Source organism: Leuciscus leuciscus, assembly GCF_965113295.1.
Source record: "Leuciscus leuciscus genome assembly, chromosome: 22".
Lineage (NCBI taxonomy): Eukaryota > Metazoa > Chordata > Actinopteri > Cypriniformes > Leuciscidae > Leuciscus > Leuciscus leuciscus.
The window spans coordinates 33,475,172-33,498,037 of record NC_138746.1 but is presented as its reverse complement, the minus strand read 5'-3'; the positions used below and the strand labels follow the sequence as shown (position 1 = coordinate 33,498,037).

At 38.3% G+C, this 22,866-nt stretch overlaps 1 protein-coding gene across 1 annotated transcript in view; it reads left to right on the top strand.

The window, feature by feature from the left end:
* The first annotated feature begins 971 nt into the window (after window positions 1-971).
* arfgef3 (ARFGEF family member 3) overlaps window positions 972-22,866 on the top strand; it is a 67,472-nt gene continuing 45,577 nt past the window's right edge. The window contains exons 1-12 of the mRNA XM_082154589.1: window positions 972-1,336; window positions 3,492-3,543; window positions 3,921-4,002; window positions 6,063-6,194; window positions 7,103-7,171; window positions 11,532-11,654; window positions 12,910-12,955; window positions 14,326-14,410; window positions 14,917-15,021; window positions 15,930-16,257; window positions 18,643-18,755; window positions 19,975-20,954. Coding sequence (XP_082010715.1) covers window positions 1,252-1,336; window positions 3,492-3,543; window positions 3,921-4,002; window positions 6,063-6,194; window positions 7,103-7,171; window positions 11,532-11,654; window positions 12,910-12,955; window positions 14,326-14,410; window positions 14,917-15,021; window positions 15,930-16,257; window positions 18,643-18,755; window positions 19,975-20,954 — 2,200 coding nt within the window. The 5' untranslated portion in view covers window positions 972-1,251. The remainder of the gene's footprint in view (window positions 1,337-3,491; window positions 3,544-3,920; window positions 4,003-6,062; window positions 6,195-7,102; window positions 7,172-11,531; window positions 11,655-12,909; window positions 12,956-14,325; window positions 14,411-14,916; window positions 15,022-15,929; window positions 16,258-18,642; window positions 18,756-19,974; window positions 20,955-22,866) is intronic.

Below are 22,866 nucleotides of genomic sequence, written 5' to 3'. Positions count from 1 at the left end.
GTACAAAACAACATCCGGTCTGCGGTTTAAAAATAAAAGTCTAAAAATAAAAGTCTATCCTTCTGCCATAAAAATCTACATCAAAGCGGACACGTTATATATATATATATATATTATTTTTGTAAAATATACATAATAAATTCACTAATCTCAAATTATTTTCCATGGGCACAGAAATAAACAAAATCATTAAAATACATATTTTAAGTTTTACTGTCAAATTTACCCTCTAGTCTAGACCAGACGGAAACAACGGAATGGCTCAGTCCTCAATCTGTTTATGTTTTGTTTATTGAAGTCGGTATCTTGGACAAGAAAAATGTAGGGCGGGACTTTTTTCCATGGGGAATTGATTGGATGGTTGTGGTTTGCTATTGGTCAATCTCATGTGATTGACAGGTTTCCCCGCCCTCGCGCCAGTAACCGCGTCATCAGAGAAGAAATGTGCTTCAAGAGGGCGCTAGGGAAAGTTGTTTTGATTAAATATTACGAAAATATATAATAATGTGCACAAATAAATCATTTATAATAAATTGCAATATTCCTTAAAAAAACAAAACAAGAATGGTCAATTTTGATTTCATGGTGACTTTAAATTAGACAATTATAGGGGTATATAAAATAAAATAAAAAGGCTATCAACGTGACATAATCATTAATCATTACGACTCGAGCTCCATATAATAAACATAATAAATATAATAAATCCCGTGCAGCATTTTTTCTTCTTCTGGACAGAAGTAATGTAGAATACTATGGCGAAATATCACCTCATTAATATTATTCAAATATTTTTAAATTAGCTTGGTATTCTTCCAATGGCAAAGATGATCTTATGTCATTAATAAATGAATGATCCTATATATTAATCAGATAGCAGTGACGCAACATTATGTCCCTCCACCAAGGAAGGCGTGGCTTATGAATATTAATTAGCAATCCTTCCTCATAGTAGTTTTCAATACCTTAATTCGCGGACGGGAAGTAGTTGGACACCCACCTTACAAATCAGATGCGTGCTCTAGGATGCAGTTAAACCCTTTCATTTGGTCGAAACAATATTTTCTTTATAGTATTTGTGTCACTAAATACCAGCGGCTTCCACGCATTATAGTAACAACTGACGTACAGTGTGACGTATCACTGTTGTTAAAGTGAATCATCTTTACTGTAGGGATGCTGAGCTTTAGGCAGGAGGCCTGAAACCATCATTTCCACAGCATATCATCCATCCATCATCCTCCCAGCGCGATGGAGGAGATTCTCCGCAAGCTCCAGAAGGACGCGTCGGGCAGCAAACATAAAGCGATGCGGGACGCGTGCGGCGTCGCGCGCGGTAAGACGCACCGTGAGTCTGTGAGCGATGGATCAAATGCACATTCAGAACAGATGGACGCGCGTTCAGCTTATTAAAAATAATGTTTTAGAGCAGGCAGAGCAAAAGTGTGCCCGCCTTTCGCGGATGTTTATTTACTGCAACTGAATCCTCATAACAGCTGTTACAGGAGGTCTTTATCAATTGCATTTTTTTTTTTTTTTATAATAATCAAATGAAATAGTTTAATTTCCAGTGGGCACTCATGCAATGAGCCTATATAGGCATGCGACCTGTGTGCATTTAAACCATGTTTATGTGAATATTATAGTGCTGAATGGTTTGGCTTCAAACCTCCTTATTTTTTAAAATGCATGCTGTCAAAAATGAAAAAAGTCCCATGTTAATAGTATGTTTTTGGACATGCACTATGAGTACTTTGGAATAGCATGCAAATTCAGTCGAACATGTTTATATTAATAGTGTATGTTAATAATATGAAATTATGTTGTTTTTTTACCATAATTGAGGCATGGTAAAGCCACAGTACTTTTAAACAACAGTCTGTAAAGAAGCTTCTATGTTTTAATGGTTAATTTAATCTTTTAATGGCTGCTTTATTTTTTCTTTTGCTGGTAATTAAGATATTATAGTTTTTTTGTGCATACGCCCTTTGCTTTAGTATGATCCAGAAATGAATAAAATAACAGCAACATTACTATTATTATTATATCAGACAGAATATTTAGTGAAAATAACAACAACAAAAAATATTGTATTAATAATAATAAATTATAACAAATATTCAAATTTATTGTAATCTTTAATATAATAAATATTTAAAGTGTTCTAGGTTCGTTCTAAGTTATTCTGTGTTCTTGTGTTGTGTAGGCTGTTTAGTAGATGGGTAAAGGCAGTAGCTGAAGATGATGTGGAGCTTCATGCACTTAATTGACCTTTGATTGTTTCAGCATTGAATATCACACACTGTCAGTCATGCTGTGCCAACAAATGAGGGGCTCAAAACTGATGCTGTTCAACTCTGGCTCATTTTACAGGATCAATGAATTCCCAGATGACAGTATAGCAAGGCCTGGTTTGGGATTTTATCATGAGTAGCCTAATTTTATTTCACAATAACGATATATATCTCAATACAGTTATTTTTGCTTTAAATAAGAGTTTTATATCATCAAATATTTGATACCATTGAAAGTTCATAATTCTTGTCACCAATTTCGGTATCACAAATAAACTAATACTAGCCTACATAAAAACTCTCAAGCGTACAGAAGACAAGTAAACAGTCAGTGATGACATAAGAACAAATAAAGTGATTACAAGCAAACTACAATAGAACAAAGGAATAGACCTTCCTTAAAAACTTCAAGCACTTGAAATAAGAAATAGCGACTAGCCTACATAAACTGTATAAAGTAATCAAATGTATAAAGATCACTGCATAATCTTCACTGTGTAAATTAAGGCTATATCTATTCTTATTAAAGTGAGACAAAGGTGATTCAGTCAAGAGCATTGTTGTTTGTTGTTTGATTGACATTAATAACTCAGGTTTATTAGGCTGCTGTCCCTTTAAGACCGAATGCACGGATCCAATATAATGTTACACATGTGTTTTCTTTCTCTACTGTTTACCTTCACTTAAGACATAACTTACTGTGTTTACGAGGATACTTGCAAAGACGGGCATTTTGACACATAAGTGTGTGTATTTAACCGTTAAAGCTCAATTAGGCGGCAAAAAGCACTCAGTTCAGTTCTCATGCGCTCTATGTGCCGAGGCTTCATTTCGCGTGTCTTTCAGACAGACTCAGAAACATGTGCATTTAGCGAAATGAGTTCTCTTTCTCCGCTTACTGCGTTTCAATGGTTTTTAAAACACAATGCTTAAAAACGCATGAGGCCGCAGCACATCAACGTTACGTGAGCGTAACCGCGATAGAGACCATAGTCCAAAATCTCTACTGGTTTCTACCGGATAATCACGTCTACCGGTATATATCGCCCACCCCTACTTTAAATAGTTGATGGGGTTTCAAAGAATGTTTATTCATATTGAAATGATGTTCATTTGTTTGAATGTGTTTAAGTTTTTTTTAATATCGGATTTCTAATTTTATATACTTTCCCCCTATTTTTCCTTGCGGTTGTACAGAGACCCTTCAAGCTCAGAATGGATCAGTTAAAATACCCCCGTCTAAACTCAGGCAAGTGTTTTGATTCCATATACCATAGTTGTATTGTCAGCATTTGTATTTTTTTCAGATATACTCTCTCACATAATCTTTATGATCCATACATAATCCATAAAAGATAATGCACTTTTATTAGGTTTTGCATTACATTCCCTGTTTTTAAATCTTTCATTTGTACACAGTGAAAACGCATTGATAAAGTATTAAAACTACCAAATGCATAAGAATTGATATTGGATTGCTTTTTGTTTTTAGCTTCTTCTATATTTATTCATATAGCAGATGCTTTAATTCAAAGTGTCTAACAAATGATCAAATGAACTGCTCAATACTCCTCATGAGTTTATCTTTCATGTTGTGCGTTGTAACTGTGAACTGTTTCTGTGCAGAGAGAAGTGTTTTTTCCCTCTTCGGTTGGCACTGGAGTCTAAAAACACTAAACTGGCTCAGACTGCCCTCACTGGAATGCAGGTGTGTGTGTGTGTGTGTGTGTGTGTGTGTGCATTACTCAACACTTCACGTTTTATAGACGTAGGGAATTATTTAGGTACACTAAGATAAAGCTGGACACAATATATTTGGTCTCTGATTTATTTAATGGTATTTGCTAAGCCAGTGTTCGACTCATAACTCATTTCATGATGTTTGTACTATGGACATGAATAGACCATATCTTTGGACCAGAATATACAGAATTTATGGTAAAAACAGAAGCTGTGGTTGCCATAGCTAAATCAGTTTTACAGATTGAATTTAAATTTATAGTAAAAAAACAAAACAAAACTATATTTCATTAAAGGCGCAGTAAGTGATTTCTGAGAAACACTGTTGATATTTGAAATCACCCCAATCAAACACTTCATTCCTTCATTCCTCCGCCCCCAAAATGCATGAACACGCAATGCAAGAGTGGATGTCTGTTTACCATAGCTGAAGCGAAGCAAAATTATGCTTTGTAAAAATAATGCGAAGATGGCTAACGAACGACAAGGAAGAATTATTTTTTTTTTTTTTTATTGAGCACACAAGAGTATAAACAAGCAAGAGTTCGTTCGGCTCCAGACAAACATCGGCACTCAAAACTGTCCTATTACTATAGATAACATTACAGTAACAGCATATCTTGGTTCTGTGAAACGGCAAAACCATTGTTACTCACGTATGGAGCAGAAACAACACAAATTCGCTGACACAAATTTGCTTTCTCCTCCCACATCACGAGTGGACACGCTCCCTACTGCTGATTGGCTCTCTCTCCTCCCTCATCATGAGTGGACACGCCCCCTACTGCTGATTGGCTCTCTCTCCTCCCTCATCATGAGTGGACACGCCCCCTACTGCTGATTGGCTCTCTCTCCTCCCTCATCATGAGTGGACACGCCACCTACTGCTGATTGGCTCTCTCTCCTCCCTCATCATGAGTGGACACGCCCCCTACTGCTGATTGGCTCTCTCTCCTCCCTCATCATGAGTGGACACGCCACCTATTGCTGATTGGGTCTCTCTCCTCCCACATCATGAGTGGACACGCCACCTACTGCTGATTGGCGCTCTCTCCTCCCTCATCATGAGTGGACACGCCCCCTACTGCTGATTGGCTCTCTCTCCTCCCTCATCATGAGTGGACACGCCACCTACTGCTGATTGGCTCTCTCTCCTCCCTCATCATGAGTGGACACGCCACCTACTGCTGATTGGGTCTCTCTCCTCCCACATCATGAGTGGACACGCCACCTACTGCTGATTGGCTCTCTCTCCTCCCTCATCATGAGTGGACACGCCCCCTACTGCTGATTGGCTACAAGTGTGTTGTGCTGCTCGATCTGATCCACTTTCAACAGTGTTTCTTAGAAATCACTTGCTGCACCTTAACTTAAATAATGTTAAAGAGACAGTTCTCCCAAAAATGAAAATCCTGTCATCATTAACTCACCCTCATGTTGGTCCAAACCTGTATGAGTTTCTTTCTTCTGCTGAAGACAAAAGAAGATATTTTGAAGTTTGTTGGTATCCAGACAGTTGATGGACCCCTTTGACTTCCATAGTATTTTCTTTCCTAAAAAAAAAATCAAGATTGCGATCCTTTAATGATTAATCGTGCAGCTCTGTATATATGCACTGACAACCACCCTGGAAAACACAGGTGGTAAAGAGAAAGACACACGATGAATCAAAATTGAAGATGAACAGTAACTTATAAGATGACTTGTTTTTTTCACATCCAAAAACTGTACATTTAACAGTATTTTACTGTAAAATTACATGAAATGTCTCATTGGATCTATTAAATATTTTTTAGTGTATAGAGTAAGTGAACTCACCGTTAACCAATTAAAAGGTTTTAAAACTATGATCAATTTTACAGTGAATGCCTAGCAATGTGGTGGCAAGTTTTGCATGCATCTTATACGTTTATAATTCAGCTTAAGTTAAGATGTTAAGATGACCAGTGTTTGTTTTTTTTTGGTTAGTTGTGTAATGTTGGTTAGTTTATACTGTTCTCAGCCTTTTGCATGTTTTCCTGTGGACAGAAGATCCTGTGTGAGGACTGCTTTGCTGCTGTGGAGACCGAGGCACCAGAGAAGCAGCTCTTGAGTCAGATCCTGGAGGCCATCAGGGTGACGCCCGCCTTACATGAAGACCTGCAGGTGGAGGTCATGAAGGTGTGTGTGTCTCCTTCACCATCATCATCAGTGTGTGTGTGTGTGTGATTTGCAGCGTTGGGCATGTTACTTTAAAAAAGTAATTTGTTATAGTTACTAGTTACTTCTCACAAATAGCAAATGAGTTAGTAACTGAGTTACATCATTATAAAAGTAACTAAATACCAGGGAGAGTAACTATTGTGTTCCTTTTTTATTTATTTAAAAAAGTTTCAATATGTCAAATAACTTGGATGCCCCCAATATTAAATATGTTAAATAGAAATAGAATACACTAAATAGATTTACATTATAATGATAAAACATTGTACACTAATCTACACTATGTTAATGTTGCTGTGGGACAATGTGAGAGACACCTATTCAATTCAAAATATTATTGTAATTATTGAATAGTGTTATCATTACTATAGTGGAGCAATAAAACACAATAGATGATTTAGAACTTTTTTCTAAACTAAGATGCCCTTTCACTCTCATAAAGCTTGAGTCAGGACATTTTTAACATATCTCTGATTGTATTCGTCTGAGAGAAGAAAGTCATATACACCTAGGATGGCTTCAGGGTGAGTAAATCAGGGGCTAATTTTCATTTTTGGGTGAACTATCCCTTTAAGTGAGCCCGAAACCCCGTTTATTTATAACTTCTTTATTCCCATCACTGGTGATTTGGTCTGTGGAGAAAAGACTTTCCCACAACTGAGCTGGAATAGTCAGCGTCAAAAACATTGTGTTGCTTCTATTAGGCTTAATGAATTCAGTGTCCGCTCTGCACCTGTCGTGTGATTGGACAGATTGGCAGCATTCCTGGCACTACTGTGTTTCTCATCTCCTGTTTCTAATACTGAAGTGTTAATCAAGTGGCTGTTATATTAAACAGCTAATGTTTTAAGTTCTTTGTGTTGTAGGTCCTGCTTTGTGTCACCTACTCCTCTACATTTGAGATCAATGGGCACAACATGTTGAGAATTGCTGAGGTGAGACATGCTTTATTGATGTTTGACTGACAGAATGAGACAGCGAATTGCAAATTGCTAATCTGACGTGACTCTGGCAACCCTCTCATTGAAGTCCTTGTCCAAGGCCTATTAAAGACTGCTGCGCTGTGAAGAAGTGCTTTAATGAGGACGATGCAGCAGTTTGGGTCACTCTTATACAGTGGCCTTCCACAAATCGCTTAGATACTAACCCTGAGAATGTGATCGCCTTCTATTGCCTTCATTTGACTTATTTCATTTTAGGACCATTAAGGACCATATATATACAGTATTGTATTATTTCAACATTTTCATAGCAATTAGGCACATTGCCACTATTTTTCATTGCGATAATGCCAAAAAAACCCCCCAAAAATTCCTTTACCATTACTTTAATTAGAAAAAACAACAACAACAATCATATATTATTTATAATACATAAAATAAGGTATTTATGCATCACCTTTTTTGCTGATTTAAAGGGATAGTTCACCCAAAAATGATACTTTTGTCATTATTTATTCACTTACTTTCTCTTGTGGACCACAAAATAAGTTATTTTTAAATATGTCTCAGTGATCTTTGTCCATAAAATGAAAATCAATGGGGTCCAATGTCGTTTTGGACCCCATTGACTTTCATTGTATGGACATAAACATTTGAAATATTATTCAACACTTTTTGTGTGTGTGCATTTTGTAGAAGAAAAAAGTCATACAGGTTTGTGAATAAATGACGACAGAACTTTTATTTTTTAATAACTCAGCACTGTTTTCTTTCCCAATAATTGTCATTTTAAGGGAAATTTTAGATATGAACCATGCATGCAGATTTTATGTATTATGCAAATTTTTGTTGCATAAAAACTGTCAGACAGTCGCATGCTAAGCGATCAGATCTCACACTGCTTGTCTGTGCAGACTGGTGTCTAACTTTATTATCTTGCCCCTGGTTGGCCATAAACGGCTCATAAAAGCACATCATCGTGTGTAAATGTGTCTGGTAGTGGCAGACTGCTCTTATTTTCACACAGGACTGTTGAGGAGCCCCAGGGAACAGGCCATAAACAACGAGGCATGTGCAGTCACACAGCAGACCCATCAAGTGTTTGAACACTGCATTGGATAACAGAATATCAAAGCATGTGTGTTTATTTTAATCCTCAGCTAGCCGTGCATTAAACGATTTTAATGCATGATGATAGTGCATTCAAATCATTTTAATGCACAGCCAGCCGTGGATTATGCTGCTTATACCATGGTCATTTGCCAGAATTTTTAAGTTAAAGCTGTTATTGATGTTTGCAGCACTAAATGTGACTGGAAGGGTTAAAACGGTAGTTATTTTCATCAGTTACAGCTCGTTAGATCCAGCATTTAGCCCGCTTTGAGTCAGACACAGAGATAAAGCAGCGTGTATTAGATTACATTATTTGAATGAATTGAGAGAGAGAGAGAGAGAGAGAGAGAGAGAGAGAGAGAGAGATGCGTGTGTGAATTACCTGCATCTGTACAGCATCATACACACAATGAAGCTGTGAGTTAAATCAAGAACAGTGATGATACTCCCTCGTTGCTGAGAAATAATGTTGCGATTCAGTAGTTTTATTAATATAAGTCGTGCGGGAGTGATGATGATGACAAGTTTCTGTGCTTCTGAATGTTTCTGTGTGTGAGTAGCACTATCTATCTAAGTGTGTGTGCGCTTCAATCAAAGCAGCGCATTAATATAGAACAGTGATTAAACTGACCGGGACTACCTGTGCATTAAACGTTTTTTTATTGCACATATTCCAGCCAATCAGAATCGAGTATTCAGGCTGACCATGGTATAAACAATAACATGAGATTACAACATAACACAATTGTAGGTAGTTTGTAAGGTATAAATAATAAAACAGAAGATATAACTACTGATCAAAGGAAAGACAAATGCTATTTGGATGATTTATGGTTGCCGAACGTTAATGGAAGATGCCCATAGTTAATGTGATAAACGACTCCTGCGGAGCATCCACTAAAACCACCTTCACACCACTTGATTAATTGTCATCGCAAAATTGCTTAGAAATATGACATTAGTTCTGAGAAAAGCTCTAGCTGCATTTGATGTATTCTATTAGACATGCAGACGTTTGTGTCCAGTTATTATTTTGGGGCCACTAAATGAGTTGATTATTGACAGTATGAGCGTTTTGATTTCATATAAGGCAGTTGTTTTTCAGTGACTAAGACACGGTGAAGGCCTTTCCCCTGACATCTCACTTCCATCATGAAACTAATGTTCCAGCAGTGTGTCACTGGTTGCTGTGGTTACAGGTGATAGTGCCACGTCTTAGATCCTTTTTCCGTGACCAGGCGAGCCGCACGACGGCAGATGCTCAGCTCAGCCTCTCTGTTTACTTAATGGAAGATTCCATTTCAGAGTCACTGTGTTGATCGGGATTAACAGACTTTTCCACATCATAAACACACACGCTTGCAGCAGAGTTACTATTTTATTTTGTTGAGCCAAACAAATCAAAACCATGACGTTCAAGTTCTTTTCTTGCCTTTCTTTCTTTCTTTCTTTCTTTCTTTCTTTCTTTCTTTCTTTCTTTCTTTCTTTCTTTCTTTCTTTCTTTCTTTCTTTCTTTCTTTCTTTCTTTCTTTCTTTCTTTCTTTCTTTCTTTTCTTGCCTTTCTTTCTTTTTCTTTCTTTCTTTCTTTCTTTCTTTCTTTCTTTCTTTCTTTCTTTCTTTCTTTCTTTCTTTCTTTCTTTCTTTCTTTCTTTTCTTTCTTGCCTTTCTTTTTCTTTCTTTCTTTTCTTGCCTTTCTTTCTTTCTTTCTTTCTTTCTTTCTTTCTTTCTTTCTTTCTTTCTTTCTTTCTTTCTTTCTTTCTTTCTTTCTTTCTTTCTTTCTTTCTTTCTTTCTTTTATTTATTGAGTGATGGCGAACTATTTCAGTGCCCTTGGGTCCGAATTTTTCCTTTCTATTTCTTCAATTTAATGCAAGAAATTTCACCCTATCTAAATGTATTTCTAAATGCATGTTATAGATCTTCTTGTGAACGATTCATTCATGTATATGTTTTATTTAAAAACAACAACTAAAAGACCTACAAAAACAGCCCCTGTGAAATCCTTTTCCCCTCCCAAATTCCTTTTTTTTTTCTATAATTTTTTTTCTGGATTCCTATTTAATAGTTCAAATAAATTCTAGTAATCAAAATTTAAACGTAATTTTAGGGCCTTGAAAAATTCTGTGTTTTCCATTTTCCTTTTCCTGAATTCTGTGTCAATGGGTTAATTACATTTTGATAAAAAACAATCATGTCTAATCAATTGAATAATATCGTACATATTTTTACAATAATAAGGCCCTATAAATGCTTTATTTATTTTTTAATTTTTTAATTCTGTTGTAATAGATGTGCGAAGTGACGGGTACGTTAAGCCAGGCCCAGTGTTTTGTACGTGAGTGGTCAGTAGTTGCTGAAGTACTCAGTAAAGTATGTGACATACATGCGAAGCGAGTGTCTGTCGTTCTTCTTCCCGAGTCAGCCTCTTATCAAAATATATTACATCTGTGTTGTCTGTTTTAATTTTTTCTGGCTTTATGTACAAATATAAATGTAAAACATTAACAATTTAATAAGTCTTTTAAACTGCAATCAAATGAAAATGAGCAAATTATATTTCTGGCAAACACAGTGCTGCACTACAAAGGTTTACTGTTAAAATTAATACATGGAAGAAAAATATAGTTTTAATAATTAAAAAAAAATTTATATAATTTGTATTATTATTATTAATTTGAGAAGTACATTTCACTGTACAATAGTAATATATTTGTGTCACAGTTTCTTTTATTTTGATGGGTTGTAGTGAAGAGCATTTTGTGTGTGTATCTGGAGATTGTTTCCTCTCAGAGTGGCTCCGGAGATGAAGTTCATGTGTTCCCGTCCTCATATAGTGAGACGGCAGAGGCTGAAAACACCACGAGCGTCACACATGCTTTGGACCTGTTTAACCATTTAACCTTTTTGAATCATGTCCAAGATTGTGTGTGTGTGTGTGTGTGTGTGTGTGTGTGTGTGTGTGTGTGTGTGTGTGTGTTCATATAGCAAGTGCCAAAACCTTAACCAGGTAACAAAGTTTCGTACCATTCTGATGAACATTCTAAAAAACCACAGCATAAAATCTTTTGGTTAAAAATGACTGAAGAGCACCAGAGTGATAATCACATTTGACGTGCAAAAGATCTACAGTGGCTTTAAAAGGGAATGATGGTACCTTTCATTGGCACAGCGGAACAAAGGCAGTTTTACATGATGGACATTAGAAGTTGCTCAATCTCTGTTGCATCTTTGTGTGTCTCCAGGTGTGTATCGAGACGTACATATCGAGTTGTCATCAACGCAGTATCAACACAGCGGTCAGGGCGACTCTCAGCCAGATCCTCGGAGACCTCGCTCTACAACTACGCCATAGACAAGAAAACACAGTGAGCCACGTTTCACAGATCCTTATCAATCACAAGCTCATATCTATAATCTCGTATTACACAGCTCTCTGAAATATGCTTGTGTGATTGGTCAGTGGTGGCATTCTGTAGTCAAATATTTTGTTAACACTTTACAATAAGTTCTCATTTGTTAACATTACAAACATGAACTAACAGTGAGCAATATACTGTATATATTTTAATCTTTGTTAATGTTGTTAATAAAACTTCTCAGGTAATGCATGTAACCAGGGAAAGCCTCAGGCATGACTGGTGTCTGAAGCATGTGTGTAAACCATAGACTGTAAAAAATAAGCCCAAAGTGGGCGGAGCTGGCCGTCACCATCTTGGCAGCGCATCACTCCCGGATAACCGAAAATGGGGTTAAAAAAGAGGCGGATTAGCTGAGGTGACGTGACGCTAACAGACAGCACACAAACGGCTAGTAGTGACATCAGCGGCAATCCACCTGTCACTCAAGTGGCCACGCCCTTAATTATCAGAACTTTAAGGCTTAATAAAATTTAAACGGATGAGTAATAAAAATATTCACCCCCCTCACAGTCGTCATGAAGGGCAAAGTTAATTATATAGACCAAAACCACTTTTTGTACCAGGCTGTAAACATGTTTATTTCTGCTGTAAAGTTGGGCATTTTAACATGAGGAGTCTATGGGATTGACTCTCTTTTTCAGGCTGTCTCTAGTGGCCAGTCGATGAATTACAGTTTAAGTCACTTTCGTGTCGGATTCAAGAGAGAGACCGGAAGGGTGCCGCTTGTTTAGACTCATGTTTCAGACACCAGTCATGCCGGAGTCATTCCCCATTGCGCCCTCTAGGGGATGCAGTGCGAGTTCCCTTTCGAAAGGGAAATGCATTTGTTCATTGTTTGTTCATGTTAGTTGACAACTAATTAACAATAATACATTTTTATTTAGAAAATGTATTCGTAAATGTTACAATTAACATCAAGATTGATAAATGCTGTAGAAGTAGAAGATTTGTTTATTCTTAGTTCATTTTAACAAAGGAAACCTTGCTGTAAAGTGTTATCATGTATTTAATTTTTTTTAATGACCATTGTCCTGAACAATCATAGCTCAACTCAAATCAAGATTTCTTTTTTGATAAGTAGCCATGCAATAAGCTACTCTAATTTTTCCTTTTTGATTTCTCAAACATTTCTTGAATGTTAAGCATGATTTGATTGTTATGAAATTGGCATTTTATAATGAGTCTGGTTGGATTTTTACAGGGCTTTGATGGCGAGGAACGTTGCATACCTGTGCACCAGCGCAAAGGTACACGCAGTCAATGAGCCATGAAAACATGCTTTCACTTGCCAAGTTTTCGACATGGCTCATCTGTCAAACTATCCGTTTAATCGTTTTCATGTTGCTGATAAACCACATCCATTTTCATATCTCAACCTTTACTGATGATAACATCTGCAAGTTAAACCGTCACAGCTCTGCTCTGGAATCTACACACAAAGGTTTTTTCCTTTTTTACAAGCCATAGTCCTCATGAGTGTGTTGCTAAGATAATAACACAGTATCTAATGAGCATATAAATGCATCACAGGCACAAATATTGAGGTAATTAGTCGATTTTGAACTTGATTAAACTGTTTTTATTGATACTTTTCAATATGTAATGAATAACATATAAGAGCCATTTTAGTTTATTCCACCATGTTCGATTTAATATCATTATTATTGTTATTTTATTTATTTTAAACTGAGACTTGTATTGCCTTCTCTGTGAGGAATACATGCAATGCTGTCTTAGAACTGGGCCAAATTAAAGGTTTAATAAGCGATTTCTGTTGGGTTAGGGTTATATTGTTGTTATATCTCATTTTTATTCCATGGCCTTCCTTGTTCCCCAACCTGGCATTCCTGCTTGTTTTCTGTATTTCTGTGTTGTGTGCCCTGATATTGAAGGTTTTCTTTTTATTCATGTTTTATATAATTATGATTATTGATTCTATGTGTTTTTTTTGTTGTTTTTTTTTCTTGTCTTTTTAGTTATTCATTGTACAGCACTTTGGTCAGTTTTGCGCTGTGTGTAAATGTGCTTTATAAATTAAAATTACTTACTTACTTACTTTATTACTTACAAAACAAACACGCCCCTTCCCAATAGCATCACACCCCTATCGGCATAGCTCCGCCCCCAGGTACCTCCCCCATTATGAGTGGACACACCCCTTACTGCTGATTGGCTACAAGTGTGTTATAGTGCCAGGTCCGATCCACTTTCAACAGTGTGTCAGAAATCGCTTACTGCACCTTTAAGGTATCTTAGACGGCAGTGTACACTTATGTGGTTGGAAGTGTGCTGAAATACAAAGACAAAATTCAGTAGCCACACATTTTATCATGACTTGAATTTGGAGTCTTTTAGGCTATTCTGTCCTATGAAAGACGGGTTTGGCCTTGACGAATAGATGCCTTAAATTGCTGTTTAGAAAACTGTTCATTAGGTACAGATCTATAATGTTTTACGTACATAGTCTGATTTATAATTAATATTCACAAAGTTTTTTTGAGTGTAGAAAAAAAAGGAACATGTAATTGGTTCACCTGTTATATTTTTAAGTTGCTTGCTCACAGTTTTTATGTGCCAATTATTAGTTAGTTATGTAAATGTGTATGTATGTTTTCAGATGTCTCTCCTACTACTGATGCGCTGTATGAAGATGTTGTTATGGTGCTCACTGTTTTCTGCGACAAGCTGGAGTCTGTCTCAAAGTAAGCTTTACATGTTATTAACTTGTTATTATTAGTAGACTAGTGTTAGTGATTACTGTTATTAGGGGTGTTTGTTTAGATGAGAATCACTTTCACCATAGAACCTACTGAGCAAAATCTTAACGCTAAGAATTAAACTTCTGGCAAAATGCATGATTGATGCATCAAATCAAGTGTCTAGTTAAGGAGAGGAGTGCTAATACTTTTCTGTTTTATGATTTTTGAGCAAAGACTCAAATCTGTCATACTCTGTGTCAGAATATGCCTACTTCCTTACTATATAGTCTTTGAAAGTAGTATGAAGTAGTATGTCTGATTTTGACTGTGAAAAATAGGAGAACAAAGCCAACATGACGGATGTAGTACAACCAGATTTCATTATTACATACATTCATAGTATATAGAATGTACTTTTTTTAACGGTAATTATGAAGTTTGTTCCTCATGTTATGTTGCGCTAGTGTTTCATCGATGTGACGAGAGAAATGTGTGTTGTTCCTCTTCAGTGAAAACCAGCTGCTGCAGTTGCTGTACCTGGAGTGTATTCTGTCTATGCTGAGCAGCTGTCCTCCCACAATGCACCTGCATCGTCATTTCACTGACCTCGTCTGGTGAGACTTGTTTAAATCAAGGATGTTGGCACTTTATCTAGTTAAACATAGCTCAGGTTACGCATACATACGACTTTTTATTTTATTTTAATTAATTTACAATGAATTGCATCAAATTAACATCATTGTTAACATCAATTGACAGCCCTCATAATCATACGTTTTACCATGTGATTGCAAGTGTGAATAAATTACTTTTTAATGTGTATGTTTTAAGCTTACACTGTAAGTGGGGAAACAAAAACAGGCAAAACATTATTTAATTAATTAATTAATTAACAATAATTCATTAAATTTTCAACTATTTGTACAGTATGTAAGTATTAAGGTCTACATGAAATGAAAGTTGTGACGTATATTTGACTGAAACGGCTTCTGGAATGAAAAAAAAAGTGGGCGGGGCTTGATTTTGTCCGTGGGGAATTGATTGGATGGTTGTGGTTTGCTGTTGGTGGATCTCATGTCATGCTACATGTTGCCCCGCCCTCATCATCAGAGAAGAGAAGAGATGTCTCTTCAAGAGGGAGGGGAAGTTATTTTGATAAACAATTATGAGGCTCATGAATCAAAATAAATAAATAATGTGCACTGATAAATAATTTATGATAAATACTAAAATAATCCATAAAAAAATAATAAGAATTGCCTATTCTGATTTCATAATGACTTTAGTCAGCTAAACATTATGGTCTAAAAGTATTCTCCACCATAATTCAATGGGAACCATGGTGTTAGCAGGGTTTGACCAAATTTTTTTATCAATGTATAATAAACACGTCTATTTTTCTTTTGTAAACGCATACCGGTGATCTCAATTTGTGTCACTTTGGTCTTACAAATTGATTATTATGATTCTGAGAGGAACATGGTGCAATTATACATCATCAGTGTGTCGTGTCTATACGCAGGAAGCAGTTGTGTCCAACTCTGGTGGTGATTATGGGAAACCCAGCGAGTGATAAAAGCATCACCTCTGCCCACGGTGGGCAGTCTCAGGACTCAGACGCGGCCCCAGGGACAGGGGTCTCGGATCAGGGCCGGGGTTCTGGCTGCTCGTCGAGCGCTCCCGGCATGATCGGGCCGGTCGTTCGCACCATCTGCTATGTGGCCGCAGAGTTAGTCCGTCTGGTGGGCTGCATCGAGTCCATGAAGCCGGTTTTGCAGTCCCTGTACCACCGTATTCTGCTCTACCCCCCACCCCAGCACAGAGTGGAGGCCATTAAGATTATGAAGGAGGTGAGAAATCACAGATAAGACTGTGACACACCAAACTGACAACAAAGAACTAGCTTCATGTCACCAGTGTCTGGGCCACAAAGTTGCGCTTGAACACGCAGCAAACACTACATTCGACTTCCAACCAGTGTTGCCAGACGTACGATAATTATCGTATTTGTACGATCATTGTGGTTCCACTTTATTTCGATAGTCCTCTTTAGACATTCTACTAACTATAAGTAACTTTGCAACTACATGTCAACTAACTCTCATTAGAGTATTAGTAGACTGTCAGTAGACTCTAAGGTTATGGTTAGGTGTTAGGGTTCGGGTTAGGAGAATAAGTTGACTTGTAGTTGGCCAAGTTACTTATAGTCAGAAGAATGTCTGTTGTTAAGCATCAAAATAAAGAGTTAGCAGATATTAAGCAGAGAGTCTACTAATACTCTAATGACTGCTAGTTCACATGTAGTTGCAAAGTTACTTATAGTTAGTAGAATGTCTAAAGTTGACTATTGAAATAAAGTAGAACCAAAATGATCGTACAAATATGATAGTTATCGTACGTCTGGCAACACTGATTGGAAGTTGAATGTAGTGTTTGCAGTGTGTTCAAGCGCAACTTAGTGTAGTTGCAAAGTTACTTATAGTTAGTAGAATGTAGGGCTGTCCCCGACTATGGATTTTCATAGTCGAATCAGAATCGTCATGTCTTGCCTATAGTCGACTAATAGTCGAATCATGTGTATGGGGGTGGGGCTGGGGCTTTAACGTTTCAAAGCCGCGATGTACAGAAAATCACACAAAGATATAGAAGAAAATGTATAAAAAAAATTTTTTATCAATAAAACTAAGAAATAACATAAAAAGGCCACACTGCAGATTTGCATTTCACATGCAAATCAAATTAAATCGGCTAAATTACCTGTGCGAGCAGGCCAGCCTACAGCACAACATCGATGCACCGAAAAAATAAACAATTAATTTACTAAATTAAATTAGAACAGAATATACCTTTCTAATAAATAAAAATACAAAACGAAATAAATCAGAATCAAGTCACAGGATGAGGAGCAAATGTGTGCAAAATGCCTGAAGTGCAGAGGAACATATATTCAAAACACAAGCCACAAATAGTTAGATTAGATAACCCTGACAGATCAATAAATAAAATTAAAATAAAGAAATTATTAAAATAACGATAGTAGCCAGAATTTTCAACTTTGTCTTTTTAACTGCAGAAACAACAATAAATGCTAAACTGGAGAGGCAGTCTTTTTAGCTAAAAATGTTCACAGCATCCAAAAATCAAATTAGAACCGGCTGAAAAGTTTTGAAATCACTTGTACCTGATCGAGAGAACAAATCCTGAAAGTCTTTCACTCTGTCTGTCCGTTGGAGTCTTTTCAAATTGTGCGCGCGGATAAAATACATTCTAACGTGAAACCCAGTCTATGCGTGAAACATGTTAACGTTGGCCGGCAGAAGTGCGATCATGGTTTTCCTGATGCTAAATCCAGCCTTGGAGAATATCCTTTCTGATGGTGTACATCCACACTTTAGATTTTCTTATCCCAGACATTGTTAAAGATTTAAATCATTGCCGCGAAGACGTTCCTCTGTCGGTCACGGATTGAAAGTGAAACTTAAATCTGTCACGGGGTGTTTGGATTTATTCACGCACGTTAAAAAATATTTATTAAAAGCTTCTTTCTTTGCACATTTTTATATAGGCCTACAGCATTATCATAATAGGCTGAATATTAACGTATTGACATAAAAGCTAGTTCTATGTGAAATCAGACATTGAGCGCCCTCATATAGCCAAAGTGGCATGATCCTCGTTTCATAACACCTCTGCGAAGATTCGACCGTGAGATCGGTAGTCGAATCAGGCTCCTCCAATCGAAGCATCGAATCTTCGACTATTCGGGGTCACCCCTAGTAGAATGTCTAAAGTATACTATCGAAATAAAGTGTCACCATTATTTTTACCACTGTATGATGTTCGACCATTGATGAATAAAATCCCATAATGTATGATAATTTCAGAATTTTAAGACACTTCAAATTATGGTCATTGTAATCATAGGGCTAAAGCAAGGGGGTATTTGACTCTGGTAAGCATATCCATAGCAGACTAGGCCTGGCCTTGGACAAGATTTTTCCTCTTTTGTAAAGTCATATAATGCTGTTGTGGATTTTTTGTTGTAGTTTCCCTTCACGACTAGAGAAGTTTACCAAACTATGATGACTCGCTTCTAAGAACCCCTGAAATGTGAAAGACATTACAAAAGCATCTTGTTTTATGCCCCAGATATTTGAATGTATCTTTAGCGCCCCCTTGTGTACTGAGGTTTTCTGTCCTAATAAGCATGCTGTTGTTCCTCTCGCCCCCTGCAGATTGTGGGAAGCCCCCAGCGCTTGTTTGACCTGGCTGGTCCATGCGTCATTGAACATGAGACAAGAAAGAGGTCTTTCTCTAAAAGGAAGTCACACCTTGATCTTCTCAAACTGTAAGATATTTATTTTCTAATTCTATGACAATCAGACATTTAATGGTCAATTCACACTGCACCGACAGACGCCGGCCAAGCTGACAATCACCAGATTACTGTACGTCACTTTTCAGACTAGACAAACACAAAAGCCAATAGGGGAAACACACTGATCCGACCAAACCAGATGAACACGTCTGTTGCCGTTGACCGGTGTCTGTCAATGCAGTGTAATTGGCCTTAAAAGTGTATCTTAAGCCAAGTCAAGTCACCTTTATTTAAATAGTGCTTTATACAATACAGATTGTTTCAAAGCATCTTCACAGTAATAAACAGGAAAATAACAGAATTAATGATGCAAACTTCATTAAATATGAGACTAATTCAAATTCTGCGGCTGTAAAAAGACAACAGTGTCATTATTCAGATCACGTCAGGTCAGTGTCGGTTCAGTAACAGTTCAATTCATCAATTATGAAACAAGTTCAATTCAGCAATAAGCAACTCTACTGAAGACAATAGTGTTGTTATTCAGCTTGAGCCAGTTCAGTGTTGATTCAGTTCAATAACGTCGATGCAAAATTTGTCAATTTTGAAAAGGTCTATTCAGCTATAAAGCAGCTGTACAAAAGACATATCCAGCTCAATTTTTCTCATCTGATAGTGCCTGTACAGTAAAATTGATTGCATATCATGTCTAATTGATTCATGATATTTATATATCAGGAATATCATGTGTCTTTAAACACCAAATAAGCAAGGTCTGTGTCTTAAGTCTGTGGGCCACAGTTCCTTAAAGTCCCCCTGTGGTGAAAATCAAGTTTTAATGTTGTTTATATGTCTATGTGGTGTTTTTAATATGCTTTAAGACAAACCATGTGTAAATTCATAAGTCGACACCATTGTTCAGTATTTTCTCCAAAGACAGTCTCAAAAACGCGGTTTAAAATCGCTGGTGTTTCTGACGTCACAAACTACCTTGTAACCAATCAGATCAACGAGTGGATCTCTGAGCTGAGTGAGTGGAGGCGGGGCTCATTTGCATATTCATAGAACCGTGTATACTAAATGAGGCAAGGGTGTCAAGTTACATTCAAGCTATCTTAAGGGGAAAAAAAGTTTAAATGTGTAATTTCTGTGATGAAATATGAGTTTTAAGGGATGATACTATTGACTACAGGGCTTTAAGTAATGTTTACCAATGAATGCCACCATCTTTCCTATTTTCCTATTTTAGGGTAATGGATGGTATAACAGAAGCATGCATGAAGGGTGGAATTGAGGCGTGCTACTCCTCCGTCTCCTGTGCTTGTGCCCTATTGGGCGCTTTAGATGAGCTCAGTCAAGGGCGTGGCCTGCAGCAAGACCAGTCTCGAATGCTGCTGCGGCGATTGGATGATCTGAAGGAAGGGGCGGAGTCAATGCGTGAGTCTGTAGAACTCAACGAAGCTGATTTCCGCTGGCAGCGGCGCGTGCTTTCGGCTGAGAACGCCGCCTGGGAAACCAGCATCACTGAACGCAGCCCTGACATCAGCATCAGTGTCACGACTGACACGGGCCTGACCACTTTAGAGGGGGAGATTGGTCAGACCACTCTGGAAGGGGAAATGGGCCATACCACTCCAGAGGATTTTGGGGAGGGACAACGCCTACCATCGCCGTCTACCGGCGGGGCTGCAACGGGAACTCGCCCGGATCTGCCTGAATGTTTACGAGACAGTGGTGTCCCAGAAGCCCCGTCCAGTACGGCCCCTCCCGATGTAGTGCAGCGCAGTCACGGCTTGGCCTACCCTGACATCACCAACTTTCTATCTGTGGAGTCTCGGACACGCTCGCACGGCTCACGGTACAGCGAAAGTAACTTCAGTGCGGATGAGCAGGAGCTGTCGCGCACTGAGTTCGATTCGTGTGACCAGTACTCGATGGCTGCAGAAAAGGACTCGGGACGCTCCGATGTCTCCGACATGGGGTCTGACAACTGCTCTCTGGCTGACGAGGAGCAGACGCCGCGGGAGTGTCCCGGGCACCGTACGCTACGCACGGCTGCTCTGTCCCTGAAACTGCTGAAGAACCAGGAAGCAGATCAACAGAGCGCCCGGCTCTTTGTGCAGTCTCTGGCTTCACTTCTGCCTCGCCTGCTGGGACTGCACAGCACCACCGATGTAGACGTGTCCCTGCAGAACTTCTCTACCACCTTCTGTTCGGGTCTGCAAGCAGGTAACATGCCGAATGTTGTGTACAATAATTAACAGATAGCCCGTTTATTGACCACTGGCCTATATCATGCGTAGCGTCAGTTCTGGCAGATCACGTTAGTCAAGCTCGCATCAGTGACTCTCAGCTGATCCACGTCTACCTATAGGAATACGACGCCTATCACTGTATTCATATATAAGCTCCTTCAGTATTATCAGCAGATATCGCGTTTCTCAAGAGCGAATTACCCTCCTCCCTCCCCAGCTCCTCCTCTCTCAGTCAGGATTTGGTATTCTGATTCCCCTTTGAATCAGACTAAATCCTCTAATTATGTTGCACATTAAAATCTTGAATTAATGATATCTGCAATACTTTCATGTTGGTTCTGTTCTGTTTACCCTAAGGGGGGTTATTGCTCTTATTCATGCTAGACTGCATAGATGCGCAGGGAGTTCTTGCCCAGAACAGAACCATACCGCCAATCCAAAGTGTATGCTAATTGTCAATCTTATTTGACGATAGTGGTCCTGACAGAAATCAATTTTTTTTAGGGCAGAGGTGTCCAGTCCTGCTCCTGGAGGGCCACTATCCTGTAGAGTTTAGGTGGGCTTGACTTTGGCTGTGACTGGATTTAAGCAAGTCTATACTATTTAAATACTGTGGTAGATTTTCCCCTACGCACATGACTTAAGTTTACCTGGGGCGTCTCCAGATGACACCCTATAGTCGACACTTGCAAAATTATACTCGCCTAGGTTGACGCCTAAGAGTAGCTATTCTTACCGCATAAAATAAAATGCCTAAGAATTATAGTTACCTGACCGCAATCTAACCCTACCTAAGGCCCCGTCCACACTACTGCATTTTCGTTTAAAAACGGAGACCTTTTGCTACGTTTGCACCTCCCGTCCACACTAAAACGGCAAAAACGGAGACCCAAAACGGAGAAGTTTAGAAACGCTGCCGACCCGTTTTTCGTTTTGAATCTCCGGAGGGCGTTTTAGTGTGGACGGGTCAAAACGGAGGACTTAAGAAACGATGACGTAGTAGAGGCTCACGCTCGGCTCTATGATTGGGTGTCGTCAGTCATGGCGTATATCTTTGCTAGCAGCTTCTGTGCAAGTAAATTCTGCATTTTGCAATGCTATAACTGCCTACATGCGCCGGAGGCAAGCTATTATTCAAGCGATCTGTGACAATTCCTGTGTGCAGCGGCGGTATCGACCGTACATGGAGCGTCGGTTTTGGGTTAACCCGGGAAGAACCAGCGCATGGTGGGATAATTTTATCAATGAAGTTGTGTTTACACCGGCACGCGCATGCCCAGTGTTGGTGAATGGTCACGTGATCCGCGTTTTCAGTCGTTTTAATGTGGACGGAGATCAATTCTAATACGCAGCTAAAACGCTGGTGTGGACGGAGATCATATTCGTTTTAATTCTCCGTTTCTAAACGAAAACGCAGTAGTGTGGACGGGGCCTAAGAGTCTCACACTGAGTCGAATGACGTCTCGTTCCTTTTTGAACACTATCACTGTAGGTCTGTAGTGCTCCACTAACTTGCTGCGCAGCAATAACTAAACAGACTCCAGACAATGCCTTTGAATTTGCTTTAATCACAGCCGTAGGATCTCAGACCAATTTCAGAGAGAATCCCACCAGCAAAAATAATACAACAGTTTTTATAGAATAGGAGCATAGCAAAGGTGACCTGATTTATTGGGCTACATCATTTTTCTCCAATATGATTGGTTCTTATTCAGCATCCCTTCCCCATACTAGGTAGAAGCTTTACTTTGTTACTATGAGTTTATAAATTTGGATATCTGTCTAGTTTTATTTCCCCTTTTGTTATATTTGGATATGATTCACAAACACACTGACTTTGACCAAAGTGTTTGGAAACATTATTTTAGGTTTCAAAAGCATAAGAA